Source organism: Capra hircus, chromosome 7 (genome assembly GCF_001704415.2).
Source record: "Capra hircus breed San Clemente chromosome 7, ASM170441v1, whole genome shotgun sequence".
Classification (NCBI taxonomy): domain Eukaryota; kingdom Metazoa; phylum Chordata; class Mammalia; order Artiodactyla; family Bovidae; genus Capra; species Capra hircus.
In genome coordinates, this window is record NC_030814.1 from 77,387,121 (window position 1) to 77,407,348 (window position 20,228).

General features: G+C 37.4%; 1 protein-coding gene across 4 annotated transcripts in view; it reads left to right on the forward strand.

Annotated features, from left to right (window-relative positions):
- Nucleotides 1-20,228, forward strand: part of PRR16 (proline rich 16) — a 278,577-nt gene that overhangs the window by 110,825 nt on the left and 147,524 nt on the right. Inside the window, exon 2 of one of the 4 annotated variants that reach the window (XM_018050671.1) lies at nucleotides 2,210-2,307. The exons of the other annotated variants lie outside the window; for them this stretch is intronic. Coding sequence (XP_017906160.1) covers nucleotides 2,296-2,307 — 12 coding nt within the window. The 5' untranslated portion in view covers nucleotides 2,210-2,295. The remainder of the gene's footprint in view (nucleotides 1-2,209; nucleotides 2,308-20,228) is intronic. 4 annotated transcript variants of the gene reach the window in all.

Genomic DNA, 20,228 nt, shown 5'->3' on the forward strand with positions numbered 1-20,228 from the left:
TATATGGATTTTTGACTACAAGAGGGTAGATACCCCTAACCTCCCTGTTGTTCAAGAATCAACTATGTTTTTACCTCCCCTGCAGGGAAGAGAGAGAAAGCAGAGAATTAGTACTTTGCCTCGGACCACACAGCTACCATACTTCTACCCCCAGTCTCCAGTGTCTTGGTATGGCGAATGAAACAGTAGTGTTCAATGGAAAAGTCTCTATTCCTTTCGTAGGTCCTTAAAGCTGGTTTTTTTTTTTGTTTGTTTGTTTGTTTTAATGGGTTTTTGGGGTAAACATTCTTTGGGTAGAAGGGGAGAACAGAGATGCATAATTTCCATCAGAAGTGTTAACATAGGGTAATTTTTATCTTTTCTTTGCTTTTCCACTACAGCATTATAACTTTATGAATCTGATTTTTGACAACATTGTTAAGGGTATTCATGTAGATTTAATGTGAAATGTGGTTGGAACGTTTGATTGCTCTCCTTATTTTTGACTGTTAACTTTGTTAAATGTTCGAATCATAAAATTTTCAATACTAAGTAACAAATAGCGCTTGCATAATACTATTCATTAGGTTTTTAAATTAATTTTAAGTGTTTTGCTTCCAAACTTTATAATTCATTATTAACAAAAATGTTTCTTCTAATCTGTGTATATGTAATAAAAATGTGGGCAGGTGTTTTTGTTTTTCTTTCTTTTTTTTTTTTTTTTTTAACCAGCAACTAGAAGTACTCCTGGCATATAATTGGTGCTAAGTGAGTATGTCATGAATTGACATTCCTTATAAATGGATGAATGGTGATGTTAAATGCCTTGAGCTTATTCACATGTATACGTTTGCTTTTCCTCTACTAAATTTTCAAAGATCTTATTGATGAAGAAAACTGGTAATAGCATAGGAAGCAGAAGGAAGCTGAGAAACATGTGCCTTTCCTCAACATGGCCCCAAGCTGGTTCTTTTGAGCTACTTGAGGGAGGGTTCTTTCTCATTCATCTCAGCATTCCTAGTACTGACCAAGCATAGTGCTCTCTCCCAAGCAGTGAGAGAATGAGTGAATGATTTTGCAAAGTGGATGACTGGAACCCGTGTCCTTAAGTCTTAAGTTATAGCAAGTGCAGTGTTTGGGGAACATGTTACCAAAGTCTTAAGGCAGGATTGAGGGACTGCACACTTGGGGACTGACTGTTAACTCATGCACATGGGCTCAGTACTTAGACCTCTCAGGCCATGGACTCTGTCCTCACTGCCCTCTGATACTTGGAGTCCTGACAGTGTCACTGCCAAGAGACCACTCTGCCTCTGTTTTAACCAGATCGGTCATGAGGGGTAATGTCATCCTTGGTTCCCATGACCTGGAGTGTGTTTCTCAGAGGCTGGTTCAGTCCATTGGCACCTCATACTACAAGCCGAGGTTTCGTGAGACAGGTCACCCCTTCAGATATTTCAGGATAGCACTCTCATTTCCAAAGGCTCCTCTGTACCACCACACTACTTGGGAGTATTTGTATCAGCTTTTGTGACATGGTTGACTGCCCCTTCTCTCTGATAGGGGTTTTCTCAATGGCTCAGTGGGTAAAGAATCCCACTGCAGTGCAGGAGCCACAGGAGACTCAGGTTCAGTCCCTGGGTCAGGAAGATCCTCTGGAGGAGGACGTGGCAGCCCGCTCCAGTATTCTTGCCTGGAAGATCCCGTGGACAGAGGAGCCTGGTGGAGTACAGTCCATGGGGTTGCAAAGAGTTGGCATAACTGAGCAACTAAGCACATGTCTCTTTTGATTACTGTTTCCAGAGGTGGTCCTCATTTGCCTGTGTTAATAATATGTTGGGCAGCAATACTAAAACAGTATTGATTAATGAATGTGCTTAATGAATGTCACTAAAGAAAGTTTCTAGTGACTTGCTCTAGTATTCTATATTCAGAAAGAATAGATTCTCAGGGAGTGTTCTTGACGTCTTGATTGACTGACTGATCTGTCCCATGGCTCTAATGTTTTCATTCACGTTATTTAATCCTTCATGTGCATTTCCTCCATATACATGCTTCATGTGTTAACTCCTCTCTTCCATTCATGTGTTCGTCAGTACAGCCTAGGGCTTCATATTGACTAATGCCCTGCTCCCCACTTCATTATCTCCTGTACCTGTTCAGTTCAATGTGTTTTGGAAAGTCTAAAGTAAATACATTATTTTTAAAAGTTCTCTAATTTTTTTAACAGAAGCTCCATTACCTACTCCCACCTCCCCACATGATGAAACAGGGAAACAGTGCTGCAGGCAGACAGTGGCAGCAGGACACCAGGAAATGCCCGAGAAGGTCAGCACTGTTTTGCCTGATGTTTACAGGAATTTAGACAACACATAATTGCATTTCTGAGAAACACGCAAGTCCATGGTATCACTTGTTATTTGAAATATACAGACAAGATACAATTACCAGTTAAATCTCTTTGAATATTAAGGTTATTAAAATAATGACCACAGTAACACGATTAACAATCACACACTAATTATCACCATAGAAATTGTCATATTTTTAGTCTATGTTTTATATTGAAATTCCATAGAGGAAAATATGTATAATAGTATCATGAAATTCAGCAATGTTTTCTTTGTAACATTTGAAAAATATTCGGAGGAACATTTATGGTGTTTTTCAAATTGCAAAATTTAACTTTTAAGGTATCAGGATTAACAAGTACGTGGTAAAACATCCATGTTTTCTATGAACAAAACTAGTTTAAATTTTGATAACTATTTTTATTAACTATAGGAAAGTAGTAAGTTTCACCATGAAAATAAAAACAAGATTATATAAATGATATTATTTATAATCAAATATTGAATTAATGTTCATTTCTTTAAAGAAAGTTGATTTTGGGGGTACACAAGACATTAACAATTAAGGGATAGTCCTGCCTTCACCATATGTGACCATAAGAAGGACTATTACTTTTACTAGCTTTGCATTCCTAAAGTGAAAAGATGTAAAGTCAGAAATGTTCTTCTGTTGCAGTTTTCTGTTTCTTACCATAAAAGGCTGACAATAAAGGTTTCATTGGTGTCTGTTTTTTATATATGAAAGATTATGGGTTTATTAACCCATATTAAGCCTTATTAACCACTGATGCTTCTGGAGCAATAATTTAATTTCATGATTTCTATCTACATAGGACTCTACTTATCATTTAAATATGAAACTAAATTTTTCCACATCTAGATAAATCTGAGAGATGGTTGTGATCAGTCAGTTATTTAATTTGAAGACTGAATTTATTCTATCTAAAACCAAAAATAAAAGATGGCTGGATAATGTCAAATAATGAGTATATAGTGACATGGTTACAATCACTGTTTTTCTTTAAACACTTACATACATTTATCATTTGGGAATACTCTATTTAAAATTAATTCCTCTGAGTGATATTGGTTTTGTACTTGAAAGCCTGTTAAATAAATTTGCTACATTCCTATACAGTGACTTCAAGAACTTAGTAAACTATTTTCATTTGTGAGATTGTAGCAATCATACTGTTTTTAACAGTTAGGACTTGTGTCATGCATTAAGCCTTTTTCTTTATGTGCTCTAATTAGAAAATAAGAGGCAATGCTATTTGGAATTTAGCTATGCTTAACTTCTTAATCGAATTCTACTTTAGAGGTAACTAAATTAGAAAGAATAGAGCATATTATAGAAAGTATGGAGTATATTACATAGAGTATAAATGTAAAAATATACTGAAGGAAAGTGAGGGTAAGCTGTTGACTAAGCCAGGATAAAGAGATTTTAAAAATCTGGCTATGTCTATACTGATAGACAAGATCTATGAAGAAATATTTATAATTTCTGCTTTTATTTTCCCTTCATCCTTTATAAATCATGTGAATTCACCATTTTGCTATGTGACAAGTTGAAGAACAAAATATGTGGTGAAGATATAAGAACAGAAATGGAGATTTTTCAAATTCTACCTCTAATGTTAATTTACTTGTTAATATTCTGCAAGTCATTTATTTAATCGGAGTTCCCAAGACCTTCAGTTGACTAAATGGACCAGAGGATTCAGGATTTAGTTTCTGTGTATTCTGTTGACATAAATTTTACAGAAAAAGCGGGGCACTGTAGGCTCAGCATTTTTTAATTGAAATAAAATCTAGATAATCTACATTGAAACAATATCTGTCTCATTTTAGTGAAGTATTTGCAGCCTCTACACATCTGGTGTACTTGTCATACTGTCATAGAACCTCTGAAACCTCATAATGTTTCTATAAAAAATATTCATTTCTAATATTTAACTGTTTCAGCAGAGTTTAGTTGATTAAAAATGGTGAAATCACTGTTGAAGTAATAATAAAGTTGACTAATAAAATAGTAATATAAAATGTGTACTGTCTTTCCATAATAATTGTAGGTACTTCTAATTTTAAAATAAAAGAATTTTTGCTACATTGAGCAAATGAGAAAATCCAACATTTAATGTTGCTATTGAGTTTAAACACACTGCGAGTTCCTGAAGATAAAAAGGAAAAAAAAAAAGTCAATTGAGTAGCAGTTGTCACTCAAAATTGCTTGCACATATGCTAGCATACTAATGAAAGTTACATATCCAAATAGAAGGAAGGTAGGAAAATTTGGGGGACTGATGAATCTCGGCAACAAGAAAGTTTTTCCTAAGGGTCTTATTTAAAATATAATAAAGCAGTCTTTTTACATCTTAATCATTTTTGTCAAACTCAATAAAGAACAGTTTGAACTAATCTAGTAGATTATATAATTCATCCATTCATTCCACGTTAATTGCACATGCATTTAGTACTGGGCACCATGCTGGACATAAGCCATGTGACGATTAGTAAGACACAGTTCTGCCCTTGGTGTGTTCAGAGTCTACCAGAAGAGTTAAAACATAAACAAGATAAGACAAGTGAGTTGGAGGTAAATCAGAGAGAGCATACAAAGTAATTAATTGAGTTTATGAAACAAGGATGGATGGTTAAAATAGAAGCTAAAATCAATGTGGCTCAGAACCTAAAATAAGTATTAATAATCATTGGAATTCTGTTGAAGAAATACACAGTGAATTAGCAAGCCATGGCAAAATCTTCTGATTTTGTTAGCAAAATGAAAGGAAGAATAGGAGAAATACCTATGAGAACTTTTACAAGATTGTGCTCATCCAGAAGGAAACAGGGAATGAGACTTCAGTTTATGCATCACAAGATATGGCCTTGAATGTGGTGATGGAGCACAGTAACAAGGCCAGCAGGTGGAGTGCTGAAACAGGAAGGTCAGGTTCATGGTTCTATTGCAGTTCTCCCCCAGATACATGCAGGGGTTGATAACCTTCAGGGGCCTGTGCTTATGAGATGGTGTTGCTTGATTTTGTTGTTAAAACACTGGAAATTATTCTAGAGAAGTATTGTTTACATGCAACCTTAGCCAGCAAATAAGTAGTTCTAGGAGCAATGCTATAGGAGAAAAGTGCCAGAAAGTACTTTTTGGTTGCAGTTGTTAGAAGGTTAGCTGTCAAGGTTCTGTGCATGGAAGAGGTGAATTTACATTTCCCCTCTACCTCACTGGCTGTTCCTCCTTAGTGTTTTTGGCTGAACCCTTGCTTCCTTAACATCTAAATGTTACATTGCCCAGATGTTTAGTTTGAGGGCTTGTTTACACATCCGTGCTCACTCGCAGATGCGTGGTCTCCTCTCTCCCTCTCCCCGCTCTTTCTGTTTCTCTCACACTCTTTTATTTCCCTTCCTATCCTGTCTTCCTCCCCTCCACCGCCAACTCCATGATGATTTCATCTAGTCCCATAGATTGAAACACCAAGTATATGTGAGTGACTGCCAGGTTTTTATCTCTAGCTCCAAACTTTTCCTTGAACCCACTCAGTCATCTTCATTGGCTATTTAACAGGCACTTAGATATCAAAAGCAAAACCTAAGAATCAATGCTCAGACCCAGAACTTTCTTGTTTGGTTTCTTCTATATCATGATTTGTTCTGTCATCTAACCAGTTGCCTGGGCCAGAACTCTTGGCATCATTTTTGCTTCCTCCCTTTCATTCACCCCTCATGTCCATTCTTTCAGAAAGCTTAGTCAAGTCTACCTCCAAAGTACATGTTAAATCCTTCTTTGCACCATCTCCACTATGCCCATCTAAGCTATCTTCATCTTTTCATTAGACTGCCTTCATACAAACTTCTAACCAGATCTTGCTTCTTCCCTTGCCCTCCAATAATTTGTTTTCCTGAGAGCAGCACAAGTATAATTTTTGAAATGTAAAAAGTTGTGTCATCTCACATGAAATACTTGTGTGACTCCCCATTTCACTGAGAGCTCCTTCAGTCTCTTGACCTTGGTTATTTACCTTGTGATCCATCCACTGTGATCTATTCTGAGCCCAGAAGTCATCTTCTATTAAGAGTCTGGTGCCCCTGCCTCGCAAGCTGTCCTTTGGGTTCCTTGGGCTGCCCAAGTTCATTCCCTCTTCTGGGCCTCTGCCCTTAGCATGCACATAGCTGGCTGCTTCTCTTCTTTTTAGCATCAGTTTCTATGTTATGTTTTTCAGAGGTCCTTTTGCCGACCACCCAGCCTGGGCTCTGGCTGACTGTGTACCTGCTTCTCACTCCCTCGCCTGCATACTCCTGTCTTTCATGGTGCTATCTGTGATTTTCTCCACAGCACTTACTACTCTGTGAGATCTTGTTACGCATTTGCCTTCTTATTTGTTGACTCCTGCCTGTCAAACATAACTTCCTTCAGGGCAGTGGACTGGATCCTTGACATCTAGAAGAATCATGGCACAATAAGTATGTAGTAAAAAAAAAAGAAAACTCTCTCTATAGATCCATTTGTTCTTCTTTTTTGCATCTTCAGAGGCTTTAAAGAAGTTACCAAGAAATAAAGTAGCTACAGAGAGCTGAAGAAATGTCTTACATGCTGCTCCGATACTGTCTTCTTAGAACAAAGCATGGAAAATGTGCATTTCTTAGAACTTGGCATTCCATATTTTCACAACTTTTGTAGTCTTTAAATCTAGTGCTTCTTGCATGATTTCCTTTTTGGTACTTAAAAGGCCGTATGTCAAAATAGAATTTGATTTGCAGAAACTTAATGTTAGCACTTTGAAAAGTATACAATAGGAAGAAAACAATTTAAAAAAATGCACTGCTCACTCACAAACAACACATTTTATATCTTAGAATGAGATATTAATGTACAAATGATCCTTTGATGGAAAAATGAAAAGTAATATGAAGTAGTGTTTGACTGCAGATCCATTTTGTTGTTTTCAAGTATTTACAGAATATATCACCATTTGAAAATGTGCTGTCCCTGCAGTTACTTTAGGACAGGGAAGAAAGAAAAAAGTTCTAATCATCATACTACTTACTAAAGAGAAGAAGAGACATATGAAAGTGAAAAGGTATTAGAATAATAAAAGTATCAAGAGTTAACATAAACACATTGTGAGGAATAAATCATATTTGCCTTCCTAGATTTTGCTTGGTAGGTTTATGTAATATTTATTTCCTAGTTTCTTCCTACTATTAGGGATTCTACACGTGTAAGTGAAATGATCGCCTGGGACCCTGTGGAAGACAGCTGTGTATAACTGCTGAAATATGAATTCTAGGTTTAGAATGCCTAAATCTGAAGCCCAGCCTCACCTCTTAATATCTGTGTGCTCTGGTATGTTACTTAGTTCTTCTTTTGTAAAATGAGAATTAACAAATTAATACTCGCCTTTTGGAGTTGTTTTGGGCATTCCATAAGATAAAACATGTAGAACATAATGTTTGGGGGCATGATAAGCCCCTAATAATACTAATAAATGTTACTCTATTTATTATCTTCTTGACACTTATTCATGCTGTCATATGTTATTAACTGTCATATATTATTAACTGTCATCTTTCTCATAACTCAGACCTCAGAGGTTGTATTGGAATAAGGTTTCATCAGAAGAATAAGAAATGTTTGCATTAACATGTTTTGGATTGCTTAGATGTCTGGAGCAATCCTTAGCATTTTATAGTCAGTATAGGTAAAAAAACTATTATGGAGGAAAAAAGCAGATTCCATTATTGTAATAGTTTAATAAATGTTGCATTGAACAAATTTAGTTTATATCCATCAGAACTTTAAAAAGCCCTTAAAATATTACTATAGAGCTGCATTTCATTTATCTGTAGGTTTCTCTTTCACAAGTATATACCTAATAATTGTGTAATTAAAGAGTTTAAAATGTGTATATGAACCATGATCTTCCAAGAATGATATAAATCACACTAGATTTTTAAAAAGTGGGGATGTTTTCTCACAGAGGGTGTACTACTCTGTCAATTCACAGTGAGAATGATTGGTTACAAAGAGTATGTTCATATGGTCAGCTTAGGGAGCCTTCCTAATGTTTAAAGACCTCTTCTGTGAACTTGAAAAGCTTGACTTTTTCAGCATTACGTTTACATAAAATGGATGAGAGTTTAAGATGAAACTGAAAGTGGAATACAACTTACCTTGTTTCACTTATCTTTGTAAGAAGCATTTCTCTGTGGCTTCAGTTCAGTTCAGTTCAGTTCAGTCACTCAGTCATGTCCGACTCTTTGCGACCCCATGAATCGCAGCATGCCAGGCCTCCCTGTCCATCACCAACTCCCAGAGTTCACCCAAACTCATGTCCATCAAGTCAGTGATGCCATCCAGCCATCCCATCCTCTGTCGTCCCCTTCTCCTCCTGCCCCCAATCCCTCCCAGCATCAGGGTCTTTAACAATGAATCAACTCTTCTCATGAGGTGGCCAAAGTATTGTAGTTTCAGCTTTAGCATTAGTCCTTCCAATGAACACCCAGGACTGATCTCCTTTAGGATGGACTGGTTGGACCTCCTTGCAGTTCCAGGGACTCTCAAGAGTCTTCTCCAACACCACAGTTCAAAAGCATCAGTTCTTCGGCACTCAGCTTTCTTCACAGTCCAACTCTCACATCCATACATGACTACTGGAAAAACCATGGCCTTGACTAGATGGACCTTTGTTGGCAAAGTAAAGTCTCTGCTTTTTAATATGCTATCTCGTAGGCCAAATAGTCTGATTGAAGGAAATGGGTCTATGTGGCAAACAAAACTGCCTGTGCTTCTAGTTGTCTTCTCTGGGAATACATCCACTTCAGTCAGATATTTCTGTCTTCCAGCAGAAGGAGTAGCAAAGCATAGTGGCGTAAACCAAACACTACACCCAGGTTGCTTGGTTTGAAACTCAGCTTTATACTTACAAGCTAGGTGATCCTGGTTAAATTACTCAGCTTTTCTGTGCCTTGATTATCTGATCCAAAATTGAGGCTAATAGAGTGGCTAGTAGAGTGGTTATAAAGATGAAATGAGTTACTATTTTTAAAGAGTTCAGAACCGTTCCTGGCCCATAATATGCACTATATATTATTAAATAATTAAGCTGGAAAAGCCATTCCATTGCCTTTTCTATTTATTTACTTTTAAAATTCATTAATTAATTTTAATTGGAGGCTAATTACTTTACAGTATTGTGGTGGGTTTTGTCATATATTGACATGAATCAGCCACGGGTGCACATGTGTCCTTCCATCCTAAGCTATTTATTTTTTATTCTTTTCCTTCTGTCATGAGTCGAATGTTACATTCAAGAGGATGTGAGAGCAGGAAGAATGGTCTTCCTATGGTAAATCTTACTCTGCTACTTTTTCTCTGAATCCAGCAAGAGATCTTGAAGCAAGAGGTCATTAGATAATATTCCCCATCCAATGACTATATGGTAATGGCCAGACAGGAAAATAGGTATTTTGCTGTACCTCATATAAAAACATGCAGTATCTGTGCTTGATAATTATACTGTATTAATCAAAAATAAGAGTTGCATCTCTTAGTGGGAAAGTGTTGTTGATGTTGTTCAGTCACTCAGTTGTGTCCGACTCTTTGTTACCCAATGGACTGCAGCACACCAGGCTTCCCTGTCCATCACCATCTCCGGGAGCTTACTCAAACTCATGGCCATTGAGTTGGTGATGCCATCCAACCATCTCGTCCTCTGTCATCCCCTTCTCTTCCTGCCTTCAATATTTCCAAGCATCAGGGTGTTTTCTAATGAATCAGCTCTTTGCCTCAAGTGGCCATAGTATTCGAACTTCAGTTTCAGCATCAGTCCTTCCAGTGAATATTCAGGACTGATTTCCTTTAAGATTGACTGGTTGAGTGGGAAAATAGCTTCAGAAATCTTCTAAACATTTTGTTTTAACAGCAGTAGTGAAAGTGAAGTCACTCAGTCGTGTCCGACTCTTTGTGACCCCATGGACTGTAGCCCACCAGGCTCCTCAATCCTTGCAATTTTCTAGGCAAGAATACTGGAGTGGGTTGCCATTTCCTTCTCCAGGTGATCCTCCCAACCCAGGGATCGAACCCGGGTCTCCTGCATTGCAGGCAGACGCTTTACCATCTGAGCCACCAGGGAAGTCAAAAAATATTCAATGATGATTTAGTATACAATTTTAATTATAATAGTTAACATCTAGTAAGCACTTTGCTAAGTGTCTTTTGCATCATCTTATCTTTACTATAAAGGCTTCCTTGGTGGTTCAGATGGTCAAGAATCGGCCCACAATGCAGGAGACTTGGGTTGGAAAGATCCTCTGGAGAAGGGAATGGCTACCCACTCCAGTGTTCTTGCCTGGAGAATTCCATGGACATAGGAGCCTGGTGATGGGGTCCATGGGGCCACAAAGAGTCACACACAACTGAGTGACTCACACTCTCACTATCAATTCATAGTGGAGCCACCGTCATTATCCCCATTCTACAGTGAAGGAAACCAAGGAAGTTAATGAAGAACCCGCCTAATTTAGAATATATGAAGTCAAATTGGTTTACAGACCCCAAGGAACCAGACTCTAGAATCTGTGCTCTTAACCACATTACAAATTCTCTCTTCACCTGGAAACTTTAGAACAACGGAGCACCTGGAAAGTCTAAATTTATGGTTTGTGTATCTGAGAACCAATTTCCCCAAGGCTGAGTAAGCACTATTTGTGTGTGTGTGTGTGTGTATGTATCCATAAAACTGGATTATGATGTCCAAGGCAGCACTACTCATAATAGCCCCAAATGGAAGGAATTCAGATGTTCATCAACTGATATTAGATAAACAAAACATGAACTATACATTTAATAGAATATTATTGAGCAATAAAAATTAACAAACTCCTTTTCTAAGGTATGCTGAGGAAAAGAAATGCTAAGTAAAGAAGGCAGATAGAAAGACTACATAGTGTATAATTTTACTTATATGAAATATCCATAAAAAGCAAAGTGATAGAATAGGATAGTAGAGTATTGGCGACCTGGGACTAGGGGTTATAATAGGGATTGATTGTAAAGGTTCGTGAGAGGTTTCTGGGGGGCAATGGACATTTATGGTGATGGTTGCACAAATCTGTAAATTTACGAAAGATCATTTGCTAAAAGAATTCTCCATTTAAATGGTGAATTTTATCCTAATTAAATTAGTTCTCAATAATGCTGTTAGTAAGAGACAAACTGGATTATGGCTTAGAAATTTAATGTCTTGGACCATACTTTTGTGATAAGGCAGACTGAAAATCAAATTGAGAAGTTTATATTCCATTGTAATTTTTATGTTTGTCTGCTTTCCATAATTTAATGAATAAAAGATAAAACATGAGTTTTTACATTTAACATAAAATTGGCAATAAAGTAGACAGTGTTATTTATTTAGAATTCTGTTCAGTTATAATTTCCCTTTGATGTGATAAATGGAGTATCGGACTTTAGAAAGAAATTAAAAATTAGATGTCTCTTCAAATGAAAATGTTCAAATGGAAGTTGCATCATAATATTAAGTTCATGTATAGAGTAATAGCTACACAGGTCGCAGAAACCTACTACCTGCACCCTGGGCACTGCCTGTGCTGGTATAGTTCATCGATAACACTGCCTTATAGTCATTACCCAGTTTCACTATGTTCTATCCTCTGATTTTCAACTTATTTCTCCTTTGAGGTATGTAAGTCATTCGCTTATCATTTCTCCCATTTTGCAGATAAGACAACAGAGACATACAAGGGTTAAGCCCAAGTCAAGTAGCTTTAACGTGTCTGATGTGGACCTGGTACTCAATTTTCCTGAACACATAATCCAAATGTGATCCTAATACTCGGTACTTTTTGTTTGAAATAGATATTTAATAAGCGCTGATTGATGAGTTTTGTAGATCTGTATTAGATATCATAGCTGGGTTCCTAAGTGGTTTCATTACTATCATCTTGTAAGAGTCTGTTAACATCACGTAGTAAGTTGGGACTGCAAATGGTACAGGTCTAAAATATGACTTGTAACTAATACATTATAATAGTGTTTGATGTACATTATCAATTATAATGAGCAGATGGAGAAAAGTATGATGCCCCATCACAGCACCCTTTAAAAATAATGTTCCGAAGAGCATCATTTTTCATTCCTGAACTTTGGGAAGGATTATAGATTATTTAAATATAGTACTGGCTTACCGTACATCAAAACAAGAGAAGAGAGACACACTGCTGCTTTTACAAAAGGTAGCATTTTGCTCTGATGTATCTCCAAGTTATTCCTCCCCAGGAATGTTCTGAATGGCGCACATCCTGATGCTTAAAAGCATCTCAGTCCAGTACTTATGGGCTCAACGACTTATTGTTAAAGACAGATTTGTCAAAAGCTCACAAATCCATTTTCTTCCTTTTTAGTCCCTCTCTTAAAAGAAGTGAAAGAACTGTAATGGGTTTTGTTGTTGTTTAAAACAATATCTCTTGATCTACTCTTAGTACAATTATGTTTCTTAACTACAGCACCTTTCTGTTGTCCTGATTCTGCTGGTTATATATCCTCTTTTAGCAGCAACATGGACCTTATAATTATTTCTTCCGTTGTTCTGTTATCTTTTTGTGAATTTGTGTTCCTTACACACAAAGATGGATTGTTCCCTAGAAGGCTGAATGTCAAGCCTGAATGCTTTGTTTTTTATTTGCAGTCCTCTTGTTTTCACTTCATATTTTTTTGCCTTCAGAAACCGTTGTGCTGACAGCAAGGGAACAAAGATGCATATCTTTTTTTCTGAAAACAGTATGCATGGGAAGCATGTAAACATTTTTCTGGTTACATTTATTTTACTTTCAAGATGGTTGTTTTTTAGGTGTAAGTGAGACTGAGTGGGGTGGACTTAATATAAAGCACATGTATTGGCAAGTTTGCAGACACTTGTTAGAACTCTCTCCGCATATGTTGAATAATGGATTGTTTCTGTTATGTGCTTTTGGCAAAGCCCAGAACTTGTGCCTTTTAAAGTCTAGGAAACATGTAAGTTTATCGGAACTCTTTACCTGCCTAAGGCTGTAAAGGGGAAAGGACTTAACGTGTAGGCAAAAGAGATTGGATTTCTCTGGAATAAAGCAGATTTTTATCTTCTGTTTAGTGAAGTTATATCTGTTTCTTTCCCAACCAACAGTAAGCATCTTAAAGGCAGGAACCTGACTTTCATTGTTGAATTCCCTCAGCTTGTTTGAAGTCCACACTTGTTTTCTTGCTCTTTCAGTTCAGTTTAGTTCAGTTCAGTCGTGTCTGACTCCTTGCGACCCCCACGAATCGCAGCTCGCCAGGCCTCCCTGTCTTTAGAAACTACACTTGCTTTTTTACATGCATGCTTGCTTTATGCAATGTATGGTTCTAAAATGCAAATTTAACATGCCTTAGCAGAGTTTCTATAAGCTTCTTGACCAACAAAAGGATCTTAGAATGTTTTAATTCTGCTCACTACTTTATCATCCAATAGTTTAGATCCATTATGGTTTATATGCCCTAAAGAGGTCATTATTATTGTTACTCGCTATACTGACAATGCTTATTTATATTTTCTGATGCTTCCTGATACCTTCCCTTACCATTGCGTCTCAGTTCTTTTTGGGTCAGTGTCCATATTCCTAAAATATGTCCTCTAGTTCTTAAGAATCCAGAAGGACACAAGAAGCTGGTACAAGAAGCTGATAGTTTTTGCTTCATGTTAGATCATTTACTGGACATAAGATTCTATGAAAATTAGTTACTTCTTGTACCAAGAAGCTGGTACAAGAAGCTGATTGTTTTTTCTTTCATGTTAGATCATTTACTGGGCATACGATTCTACGAAAAATTTTTACTTCCAATCAGCCTTTTAATATTAATCCATTATCTTCTGGTTTCGACTCTGGCATTTGAACAGTCTAAAATCAGCCGTCTGCATAGCATTGATTCTTTAGAAGTTAATCTGTTTTTTTCTCTCTGTTTTTAAGCTCTTCTCTATTCTTTGGTCATTGGTCATTCCATTATGATGACTCAGATTTGCATTTTATTTTCAAATCACATTCACATCTCATTTCCCCCTCTGTCAGAGGACTTGTGTTTTTCAGCAATTCTGGAAAACTCTCAGCCATTCTTCCTTTAAATACTCATTTATTCTCATTTTCCTTATTTTCATTTATATTGTCTCCCTCCCTCCCTCCTCTCTCTGTCAGAACTTTTATTACACCTTGTTCCTTCCTATTCTATCATCTACATCTCTTAAATTTTTAATGTTTTAAAAATCTTTACATTTTTCTGCTTTGTTCCTTCATGTATTTCTCTAGTTAACTGTTTTTCTCGTTGCTGTTATTTCGTTGCTAATGTGTATCTGACTCTTCGTGAATCTATGGACTGCAGCCCTCCAGGTTCCTCTGTCCTCTGCTATCTCCTGGAGTTTGCTCAAATTCATGTCCATTGACTCAATGATGCTATTTAACTATCTCATCCTCGCTCATCCCCTTCTCCTCTGGTCCTCAATCTTTCCCAGCATCAGGGTCTTTTCCAATGAGCCAGCTCTTTGCATCAGGTTGCCAGTGTATTGGGGTTTTTCTCATTAACTGTGTTTAATTTGATATTTAATTTGCTTATAAGCTTATTTATATTTATATGCATTATTTTATTGTATGCTTATTTTTTAATTGTTTAGTAACTTTAAATGTGTTTATTTCATAATTTACCTTTTAGAATTTTATTTATTATTATTTTGGTTGTTCTCATGACATGAGGGATCTTAGTTCTGCTGCTGCTACTGCTGCTAAGTCGCTTCAGTCGTGCCCGAGTCTGTGCGACCCCAAAAAAGGCAGCCGACCACGCTCCTCCGCCCATGGGATTCTCCAGGCAAGAATACTGGAGTGGGTTTCCATTTCCTTCTCTAATGCATGCATGCATGCAGAGTCACTTCAAGTCATGTCTAACTCTCTGCAACACTATGGACAGCAGCCCACCAGGCTCCTGCTACCACAGATCAAACCTGTGTACCCTACATTGGGAGCATAGTCTTAACTACTGAGCCTTAAGGGAAAGTCCCTCATCATTTATCTTTTGTTATTAATATCAAGTGTTTGGGTTTCTAATCCTGCTGGTGTGCTCTGTGCTCTCAGTTTTAGTGGTTTGTTTCTTTATATATTTTGTCACTTTTTTGTTATAAAGTCATCTGAATCTTTAAAATCTCCTATGGTCTGACTGACCTCTATTTTTTTTTTTCCAGAGGCTTCTGTGCTATCACTAGCTCACTGCTAGACATCTGCTAAGTCACTTCAGTCATGTCCAGCTCTTTGTGACCCCATGGACTGTTGCCTGCTAAGCCTCTCTATCCATGGGATTCTCCAGACAAGAATACGGGATTGGGTAGCCCTTCTTGTCTCCAGGGGATCGTCCTGACCCAGGGATCGAACCTCAGTCTCCACTATCTTCTGAGCCACAAGGAAAGCCCCACTTCTAGACAGGCTTTTATAATTCCCTGCTTTGGGACTACCATGTTGTTCAGATGCTATATGTTTAAATCCCAAACCCAGGTAAAGTGTTTTAAAAGTTACCAAACAGACCACTTTGTTTCCCTTGACCTGTGGTTCAGAAGCATGTCCCTGTCTCCTACTTTTAAGGAGATGGTTATTTTTTCCTTGCCTGCCTCTTTGCAGAGATTCAGCTCTTCTCAGATCCTGCTTTGATGCAGGTGTCACTACCTCATTATCTGTGATCTCTGTGGGCGCCAAGCCCCAAACCACTTGATTACTTAGACAGTCACCTTGCGAAGGGTTTGTTTCTGTGCCAGTGCGTGTTGGCTTTTCTGTTTCTGGCACCTGAATAGTCCCTTTTCTTTTTGAGCAAATCTGAATGTATGTTTTAGAGAAGTTTCAGGTTTTCCAGTCCATCTAGTCTGGTATATTGTGACAAAGAGAAGTCTCCCATCCCCCCCACCCCCCATTGTTTAACTATGGTTTTCCTAATGGTCAGTGTTCACCCACAAATACACAGATATTTAATGTTTGGATTTGACTCATCCAAACATTAAATGAAGAAGCAAATGACAATAGAATAGGCAGATGATGAAGATTTATTTAAAACATAAAATTTCACAGGGGATTTACTAGATTCCAAATGAAAAAGACCTCATCTTTGTATATCCTTTATATATCACCATAATAAAGTAAGAGCAGATAATTTAAAACTGACAATTCTGGGGCAAATTCAGAGCCCTAATTTTATATGTACATATGTAAGCTGACTCATGTGAAAAGACTCGGCTGCTGGGAAAGACTGAAGGTGGGAGGAGAAGGGGATGACAGAGGATGAGATGGTTGGATGGCTTCACCAACTCAATGGGCATGAGTTTGAGTAAACTCCAGGAGTTGGTGATGGACAGGGAGGCCTGTCATGCTGCAGTCCACAGGGTCGGAAAGAATCGGACACGACTGAGTGACTGAACTGATTGATGTAATAATAACCTGGAATACTCCTTTTCTACTGAGCATGAAAAGAAATAGATGTGAAGGAAAGCAGATTACCATTTGAGTGTTGCTTTTTTCTGTCTTTTCTTCCTATTAGATGAATCTACTTCCTCTGCCTTTATGTCATCCTGTTTTTTGTTGGTTTTTTTCCTGCTTTCAACTGATTCTATCCCACACGCTTTTAAAAAAGAACTCTCTCAAAAGAAAGTCTCATTTAGCAGTTTTATTGTTGGCTTGCTTTGAAATGAATGCAAAGTAACACATAAAGGCAAAAAAAAAAAACCACAAAAACTTGAGATACTGTAATAATATTATGTCATCCTCTTTCTTAGAAATTTTAGCCTGATTCATTAATCATTCATTAACTCATCGTCCAGTGTTAGTAGGCAGCATAGTAACTCTTTTGTTTATTTTTTTATTATTTTTTTATTTTTTTAGTTTTTTTTTTAAATTTTTATTTTTACTTTATTTTACTTTACAATACTGTATTGGTTTTGCCATACATTGACATGAATCCACCACGGGTGTACATGCGCTCCCAAACATGAACTGCCCCCACATAGAAATATTTAATATAGAAATAGCATAACAGACAGGTTATTTTACCAAAGTCATCCATAAAGTTATTAGCAATGTGTTATTTTCAAACACATATATATGAAAAAGCTGTCTGAACACTGTATTTGACCCAATATTTTTAGGAAATTTTATGACAGAGAAGTTAGAAGAATATCATAATGGTAATCGCTAAAAAGCCTCTTGATGAAAGTGAAAGAGGAGCGTGAAAAAGTTGGCTTAAAGCTCAACATTCAGAAAATGAAGATCATGGCATCTGGTCCCATCACTTCATGGGAAATAGATGGGGAAAGAGTAGAAACAGTGTCAGACTTTATTTTGGGCTCCACAATCACTGCAGATGGTGACTGCAGCCATGAAATTAAAAGACGCTTACTCCTTGGAAGAAAAGCTATGACCAACCTAGACAGTATATTCAAAAGCAGAGACATTACTTTGCCGACTAAGGTCCGTCTAGTTAAGGCTATGGTTTTTCCAGTGGTCATGTATGGATGCGAGAGTTGGACTGTGAAGAAGGCTGAGCCCCGAAGAATTGATGCTTTTGAACTGTGGTGTTGGAGAAGACTCTTGAGAGTCCCTTGGACTGCAAGGGGATCCAACCAGTCCATTCTGAAGGAGATCAGCCCTGGGATTTCTTTGGAAGGAATGATGCTAAAGCTGAAACTCCAGTACTTTGGCCACCTCATGCGAAGAGTTGACTCATTGGAAAAATTCTGATGCTGGGGGGGATTGAGGGCAGGAGGAGAAGGGGACGACAGAGGATGAGATGGCTGGATGGCATCACTGACTCGATGGGCGTGAGTCTGAGTGAACTCTGGGAGATGGTGATGGACAGGGAGGCCTGGCGTCCTGCAATTCATGGGGTCGCAGAGTCGGACATGACTGAGCGACTGAACTGAACTGAACTGAACTGAATCAGTAAAAGATAAAACTGTGAACCAGGCACTGTCCCAGGACTTCCTGTTTAAGTCCTTATTTAATTCCAACAAGTCCATGAAGTTCTCTTAAAATCCCACATAAAGACAAGGTTTGCTGAGAGGTCAGGCTCCTTCTCAAAGTTGTGTAGCTAGGAGACAGTGAAGCTGGGACTAGCAACCATTGCATCTGCAGTCTGACTCCACAATCTAACTGTGATCTACTGCTCTGAACTGTCTCTGGCTTCACGTACACACACACACACACTCATACACACATATACTCTCTCTCCAATATACACATCCAACACACATCCCCAAAATATACGGAGTCTGTGGTGTAAAATTTATCATAGAAATAACTCTGCCTCTATCTATCTTCCTATCTCTCTATCTGATTAGTAAGAAAGGGGCAAGCTCTCATTCATTTTATAATAATGACCCCCATATAGTGGACTATTTGATCAGTGGCAAATGCTTCAATCCTAATAAAAGATGTTATTTCAGAGGCACTGTGGCTTGTGTTTCGTTGGATTAAAGCCAAGATCTTACCTATGTAGTTCAGTTCAAGGAATTCTAAAGTCATTATAACTCTTGCTTCGTTGTTATTGGAAAATAACAGATTTTATTTCAAACTTCACTATCTAGTGATTTAATTCAACATCTGTGCTTCCAACTAACTCAAAACAAGCAATGAATGACCTTTATCATTATTAAGTAACTTGTTTTTTGGTGCTTAGCCATTTTATACATGATGAACTTTTAATCAATATAAGCTTTAATTATGATTTTGGATTCAATTAATATATTTTTATTTTTAAATTAAAAAATTTTAGTTTACTATAGTTATAGTATTTGTTTATATCATATAATTGGAAAGAAACAAAATTATAATCAGTTTTATATTAAGAAGTTATAAAAAATGGAAATGAATGTCTAACGAGTAAAAAGTACAGTTTACTTCCTATCTTAACATATCAATGTATATGACATTCTATTTTCTTCTGAAGGTTGACTGACTAGATTACGATTGGTAAAAAATTATATAGAAATGCTTTGCAAATGCTCAAAATCCAACGTCCCAAAATAATGGTAGCTTCTCAGGTTCTCATTCTTCTTTCCCTTAAAATAGTCTCATTGTCATTTTAAATCAATGTCACTGAATTAAATCTGTGACCTGTACATACTCCAAAAATGTTTACATTGATGACATTAATGTATCTGAATCTACAAAGAAGGAGAAACATGAAACAGACACGCATGGATTCCTGAAGGTAGTCCTCCTAATGCTACATCAGTTCAGTCAGTTCCGTCACTCAGTCGTGTCTGACTCTTTGCGACCTCATGGGCTGCAGCACGCCAGGCCTCCCTGTCCATGACCATCTCCCGGAGCTCGCTCAAACTTGTCCATCACGTTGGTGATGCCGTCCAACCATCTCATCCTCTGTCATCCCCTGCTCCTCCTGCCTTCAATCTTTCCCAGCATCAGGGTCTTTTCCAATGAGTCGGCTCTTTGTATCAGATGGCCAAAATATTGGAGCTTCAGCTTCAGCATCAGTCCTTCCAATGAATGTTCAGAATTGATTTTCTTGAGGACTGACTGGTTTGATCTCCTTGCAGGCCAAGGGACTCTCAAGAGTCTTCTCCAACACCACAGTTCAAAAGCATCAGTTCTTCTGTGCTCAGCTTTCTTAATGGTCCAACTCGCACATCCATGTATTACAACTGGAAAAACCATAGCTTTGACTAGACAGACCTTTGTCAATAAAGTAATGTCTCTGCTTTTCAATATGCTGTCTAGGTTGGTCATAGCTTTTCTTCCAAGGAGCAAGCGTCTTTCTTTTCTTTCTTTTTTTTTTTTTTTTTGACTCTTAACACATCGATTTTTTTTTTTTTTTTA